The sequence below is a fragment of the Herpailurus yagouaroundi genome, unplaced genomic scaffold (assembly GCF_014898765.1).
Source record: "Herpailurus yagouaroundi ecotype Mexico unplaced genomic scaffold, PumYag 67690, whole genome shotgun sequence".
In the NCBI taxonomy this organism is placed as follows: domain Eukaryota; kingdom Metazoa; phylum Chordata; class Mammalia; order Carnivora; family Felidae; genus Herpailurus; species Herpailurus yagouaroundi.
The window spans coordinates 1,442,838-1,449,547 of record NW_024420490.1 but is presented as its reverse complement, the minus strand read 5'-3'; the positions used below and the strand labels follow the sequence as shown (position 1 = coordinate 1,449,547).

At 42.4% G+C, this 6,710-nt stretch overlaps 1 protein-coding gene across 5 annotated transcripts in view; it reads left to right on the top strand.

Annotated features, from left to right (window-relative positions):
• PIGA (phosphatidylinositol glycan anchor biosynthesis class A) overlaps window positions 1-6,669 on the top strand; it is a 13,237-nt gene extending 6,568 nt beyond the window's left edge. For 4 of the 5 annotated variants that reach the window (XM_040468211.1, XM_040468214.1, XM_040468210.1 and 1 more), the window contains 4 exons: window positions 1,045-1,177; window positions 1,948-2,080; window positions 2,235-2,441; window positions 4,355-6,669. In XM_040468211.1, the coding sequence (XP_040324145.1) occupies window positions 1,045-1,177; window positions 1,948-2,080; window positions 2,235-2,441; window positions 4,355-4,621 (740 nt within the window). In that variant the 3' untranslated portion in view covers window positions 4,622-6,669. Of the gene's footprint in view, window positions 1-1,044; window positions 1,178-1,947; window positions 2,081-2,234; window positions 2,442-4,354 lie in introns of those variants that run through there. The other variant, XM_040468212.1, reaches the window with a different exon arrangement.
• The last annotated feature ends 41 nt before the right edge of the window (window positions 6,670-6,710 follow it).

Sequence of the window (6,710 nt, the reverse complement as noted above, 5' to 3'; positions counted from 1 at the left end):
TGTGTGTGTGTGTGTGTGTGTGTGTGTGTGTGTGTGTGTGTGTGTGTATGTATGCATTTCTTAAATTAATAAACTTTAACTGGGTTATTTTACATTTACTTTCACTTTTGAATGTGTCCAATTTATAAATGTTACTTAACTAAATTCCCAAATAGTGTCAACATGCTGTCACTCTGGATAGCCACTTTCAGACTAGAAGAGCATGGTTTATTTTGTTGCTTTATATTATCAGAGGTGGTATTTCCACATTATAAGTAGAGTGTTTGTTTCATTAAAGAACAAAAAGGAACCAAGATGCATCCTTTTGTTCTGACGGACTCTAATGACCTAGCAGTAGCGGTCCTGCCACCTTCGTTTACTGTCATTCAAGGGAAGCGGCCCTAGCAGGTTTGGATGGACTACTCTTTTCAATTTCCCAAACACCATAGTGTTTGCTGTAAAATCCTCTGTACAAACCACATTGTCAAAGTGGAGGCTGCAGTTCTACTTTGTCACTTGGCCCTTTCCTAGGGCGGGAAGTGGAACGCAGACCGGGAGAAAGTTGGTAGCTGAAAGAGATCTTGGACTTCAGGTACGCCTGGTCTCTTCATTTTCTATATCAGAAAACTTTCCCGTGGTCAAAGAGCTTGCCCCTAAAACGGCTGGGACAGGACCTAGCTAGATCTCCGGTCAGCTGTCCAGCCTTGTAGAAAACGAACTCCGATGTCAGCTACCTCAAATACCTGTTTTATAACAGGTGATATGTAAACACAAGCGAGTACCTTGAAGAATGTTCCGTTACAGTGAAACCAAACAGTCCGTGTGTTGGGTAACAAAGGATGTGTCAATGTATGTGTCTTTAAGAATTGCAACTTGCAGGAGATGAGTCCTAGTTTGGACGATCCCAGGGAATCCACCTTCCCCGGAAAGGTTTGAGAGTTCGTTTCTATACTTAAGGAGGGCATGGCTAATACTCTTCAAAGTGAGTGGATTCTCAGTTCTGATGAACTTTTTTAGGTTTAAATATTACTCTTTCCAACATTCACCTTTATTTTATATTTCTAGGGACTGATTTGCTTAGTGGTATAATACCTGAACTCTGTCAAAAATATCCAGATTTAAATTTCATAATTGGAGGAGAGGGACCTAAGAGAATCATTTTGGAAGAAGTACGGGAAAGGTACCAGCTACATGACAGGTATTGATGGATTCCATACTGCCTTGGGTGAGAAAATACCAGTTACCTAAATTCAGTTTGGGTGATGTGTGTTAAGTGGGTTGTTTCTCTTACATGTACCTGATGTACAAATGTGACGCGAGGTCTCTTTTTTTAAAAATGTATGTACTATGGGAAACTTTAAGATTCACAGTTTAATTGTTTTTGTTGTTGTTGTTAGCCCAATATTATTGGATTCTAGGGGGCAGTGGTTGGAGGTACCCTGGAAGGTGTGTGTGCGCGTGCGCACATCCACGCATGCACACGCCAACCGCTTTGGAAATGTTTGCACGTTTTCAAGGCTTGCTGAGTGGTGATTTCTATAGCGTGGCCCAAGTTGTGTAAATTGCCCTGCACGTACAGGTTCACGTACTTCTCTTTCTCAGTAACTTAGAACCGTGTTTGCTGTGAGACATCCGTTTAGAAGGGGCATTTTCCTCTTTAGAAATGACTTTGATATTTACTCATCAAAGCATATTAATATCTTTATTAAATGCCAACCAATTTTGGAAAAGATGAAATTTGTAGGCGTGACAAAAGTTCGAAATATGTTGGCCGTGTGGGTTTGAACCAAAGAGCTTTAAAAGACTCTTAGATAAGAGTTTGGAGATGCTAACCTTTTTTGAGGTGGAAAACATCAGAACCAGCAATAATCTAAGTACAGTACGAATAGCACACTTGGCTTCTAAATGATAATTTCTTTTCTAGCAAGATTTTCACTCCCCTCTTTCTTCTCTCATTTCAAAAATCAGAGTACGTCTCTTGGGAGCCTTAGAACACAAGGATGTTAGAAATGTCTTAGTTCAAGGACATATTTTTCTTAATACTTCCCTTACCGAAGCGTTCTGCATGGCAATTGTGGAAGCAGCCAGTTGCGGTTTACAGGTAAAAAGCTTTGAGGCCTTGCACTGTCGGGGTTTCTGTACTTGCATTCTGAAAAATAATCAGACACATTCTGTAACGACTTTTCAAGTTGGTTTGGCTTCTTTTCCTGAGGTACGAATTATGGTGTGTCGTGTGTTCTTTGTCTCTTCTTAAGGTCGTCAGTACCAGGGTTGGTGGGATTCCTGAAGTACTTCCAGAAAATCTGATCATTTTGTGTGAGCCTTCTGTAAAGTCCTTGTGCGAGGGTTTGGAAAAAGCGATTTCCCAACTCAAATCAGGAGCGTTGCCAGCCCCCGAAGATATTCACAACATCGTAAAGACTTTCTACACCTGGAGGAACGTTGCGGAAAGAACTGAAAAAGTATGTCATGTGCTAAGCAAAGAGTATTTGAATGATTGGGTCTGAATTCTTGGCGTTTTGTGTACACGTTTGCTATTTCTTCTCTAGGTTTATCCTCTCTGTTGCTTAAGTTTACGAAGTCTCTTCTGATGAGAAGACACGAACCGTGTACTGCTTTTGGTATATGCTAGGCTGTTTCTAGTCAAGTCCTTGCCTTTGACATCTGAAAATAGTGGTAATGCCATCTAGACCCTTCATTAAATTGGGCCTGAGGAAGTTTTCTAGGAAGTCACAACAGTTAAAGGCAAAACTGATCTTAAACTCTACTCTTAGACGTTTTCTTAAGGCTGCTTCTAATTCTACAGCCTGTGGGTCTACTAGAGAATGCATGGTTTTGCTGAGTCAGATTGCGGCCAACATTTAGTTTGGGCTACTTCCCGAAACCCTTGTGTCACCTTTGCTAAGTAATGTGATTTTCCGTGGGAAGAGGAGTTTGGCATCTTTGGGCTGATTGAGAACATAATGAGTGAGGACTCAAAATGCACGTGACAGATGTTGCAAACAGGATCACAAATAAAAAGCAGCAATAGAGAATTTGGAGTTGCTTTTTTAATTCTGCCGGGTCCACACAGGCCATTTTGATCCTGTTCAACTCCTGCTTTGTAGTTTAACCGTGCTATTTAGAAACTTGATGAAGAGGGGCGCCTGGGTGGCGCAGTCGGTTAAGCGTCCGACTTCAGCCAGGTCACGATCTCGCGGTCCGTGAGTTCGAGCCCCGCGTCGGGCTCTGGGCTGATGGCTCAGAGCCTGGAGCCTGTTTCCGATTCTGTGTCTCCCTCTCTCTCTGCCCCTCCCCCGTTCATGCTCTGTCTCTCTCTCTGTCCCAAAAATAAATAAACATTGAAAAAAAAATTAAAAAAAAATTAAAAAAAAATAAACTTGATGAAGAAATTGAATTGGAGTTCACTCTGGAAGTATACTTTCTCAACTATCCTAATTCAGCAGTGCCCGCATAATTCTGATTGAGATGTGTCCCAGATGTTTGGAAGGTAGAAGAGCTAGCCGAAAACGGCCCGCACCCTTCCAGAGGTCGCTGCCCCGTGGCACCTGCACCGCGTGTCACAACTTCCTTGGGTTCTCAAAGAGGCGGCGCACAGGTCTGCTGTGTGGGAAGGACCGCAAGGAATGCTGAGAGGCTGTTGAAACATAAATGCTGGCCTCGTTTGTGTTCGAAACAAACATGTTTACGGGTCTTCGTGGGGTTTTGTTTGGAATACTTCTGAGGTCCGTGCTTGGCGGTGTTTCACAAAGCACGCCACCTGCCACCAGTTCTCGGCAGTCGGCTTTGCGTTAGGTGCCGGTGTCCGACCTGAGCCATCTGCTAAAATGTCCCCCATCTTTTCCCCCTTCCTTCCGTTTGGAATCTACAAAGTGTTTGTGTATGTGCTCACCATCTGTGCTCAGCAGCATGGCCTCAGGTGGCTGTGGACGGAAGGGCCTCTCTTACCCAGAAGCACACTAGATTAGAGCTCTGCTGGGGGCTAGTGGTGAGAGCATCTCAGCCGCGTCCCGGAACCTTAGAAGGCCAGCCCTGCTTCAGGAATTCACTGCCGCATTAAATACGGCCTCGACGGACGTGACCTGAAAGGCGGCTCCGGCTTCTCAGGACTTTGGAGTTCTCATAGTTGGTTAAGTTTGGTGGTGATGCCCTAGAGGCCAGGAGTGTAGCCCAGTGTTCTGGCCAGAATAAGCACTCTATAAGTGTTGAATCAAATGACAATAATGACCGTGATTGTATTCATCACATCATTACTAAAACAGCAACAGCAACGAAATGTAAGCGACCTCACTTTGCATCTGTACAGCATTCCTGGTTGGCGCGGGTCGTTGTTTGTCGTGGGTTGCAGTGCTCACTGTTGGCCTCTCTCTGCCAGGTGTACGACCGCGTGGCAGGAGAAGCCGTGTTACCGATGGACAGACGACTGGACAGACTCATCTCTCACTGTGGCCCGGTGACGGGCTACATTTTTGCTTTGTTGGCTGTAGTCAACTTTCTCTTCCTCGTTTTCCTGCGATGGGTGACTCCAGATTCTGTCATCGACATTGCGATAGACGCCACAGGGCCAGACGGGGCCTGGACTCCTCGATACCCTCCCAGTAAAAAAGAGGGCAAGAATAATGCGATGTCTAAAACCAGGTAGAAGAAAGCCTGGATTGTAACATTTTACACATTTGTGATAGTTCTATGAAGACTATCGAAAATAACCTTGCTTTTTTCTTTGTTTTTTTTAAAGTTCATTTAGTAAGTTATGCTACCTCTATACCATTCAATGTTTTATTTTGAAGAAAGATAAAAACTTATGCAACTCCTGAGTGTAGAAACTCCTTGCACTTACTTAAAATTTAGGAGAGAACATTTAAGCCACTCAGGTATGACATTTTTCAGACTACTGAAATCCCTTTAACGGAGATGTTTTAACATTATATTTTGGGAGCTTTGGGTGCTGAAGGGCCAAATGTTTTCTGGGCATTTTTTGGCCAATTTTAAATGTTCTACCATTAATTAGACATTCACCAGATGTTTACAAGTTTTCTTTAGGGAAGTACAACGATACGAACTACTTTGAGTCCTGTTCACACATGTCATAGCCATTGAAGTCCTGTTCGTAGCTGTTGATTTGGTTCACTCAGTGTTACGTACCGTCAGCAGGTTTCTTGAGTAAGATGGTCCATCAGTTAGTAGCATGTTTTAAGCACCTACTCTGTGTAGAACATTGAACCAGACACTTCCTGCTGTTAAGGACCAGGGGCACATGCGCTCTTTGTTGATCACTCCGATGGCTCACTTCTCTGTAGTCACAGTTGACAAGCTGGTAAAATATCAAACATGCCAAAAATGCTCCTGCTTTTAATGCCGGGAAGAAACTGCCGGCATACTCTGATTACTTCTTCGACCTTGTCACATGCGTTCTTCTAGGTAGAGCCTTCGTCTTCGTTTGTGTTTATGAAAATACCTTTTCTTTTGAAATACTAGGGACCGATATCACTGTTGATGCTAGTGCAGAGAAACCCTCCACGTGCTTCCGTGCATCGTTTAGTCCTCTGTACATGCCTTCATGTCTTCCGAGCAGAACGTACGAGGTGTGCAGTCTCCAAGTCAGCTGCTACCCTGTACCTTTGATGCAAGCCACGTCCCTTCACTTGTGGCCTAGCTGATGTCTGAGAAGTATCGTCAGTATGCAAAAGTCTTTGCCCCAGAATGTTTTATTTATAGCAGATTGAGTTTGAAAATGTTAGGAACACAGTCTCTTGTGTGGATGTGTGTCGTTCACTGTAATCGTTGTTGCCCAGAGCCATGGGTTTTTAAACCCCAAATTATCCACATGGTGTGTCTTACGAACTCCTTGAACTCCTTAGAATAAGTTTTTGTGATCAAGGACTGTGAAATCAAAAGAACGAGGCACTCGTCGGTGCACTAGATAGATTCTGGCAGTATTGTGATCCTTGACGGGACTTGTTTTCTTTAATGATAACATTCACAAAACTTCTTTTTAAAAAGTATCTTAACATGCCTGTTAACCGGTTGCCACCGATAATGTAGGGAATATGTTTGTGTTTTGTGCCAAAACACAAACGCGGGAGTGCGGTTTTTAAAACCTGGAAGTTAACGGCTCTTTGGTGAAAGAAAAATGGACTGACCTAAACCATTAAATTTCATTGGGATTTTTATGCACAGGAACGGATTTATATAAATATGAAACAGTGCCAGTATTCACGGCGAAGCACGCAACTATAACCTTTGCTTTTATGTATCCTGTTCAGCAATTTTGAAGGGCATACTACTGTTGGTTCTTCTATTTTTGTTTCTTAGCATATTTTCAAGATTGCCATGTGTTTCAGGTGGAAATGGGATTTAAACTTCTTGCATGTAGAGTATGTAATTTGCAAATCAGAATTATTTCCTTTGTTTTTAACAAACGGAAGTAAATTTGCTTGTTCTCATAAATCTTAATTTTCAGGCTTCCTGGATACCTTAATCGTAACTGTCAGTGTTGCACTGGTCAATATGTGGAAACATATTGTTCTACCCCGCTACTTACATTTATTTGAAAGTGAACTTGCAGTGATGGGGAATTTATGAAAAATATATTGTATTTCTTTTGATATTATAAAAATGAGCACATATAACACTGATTTATGAAAACATGCTACGTGTCCAAAAATAAAGACCAAAATGGCATTTTGACAATTTTCTGAGTTTGTCTTGTTTTCTGAACAGAATAGTATTTA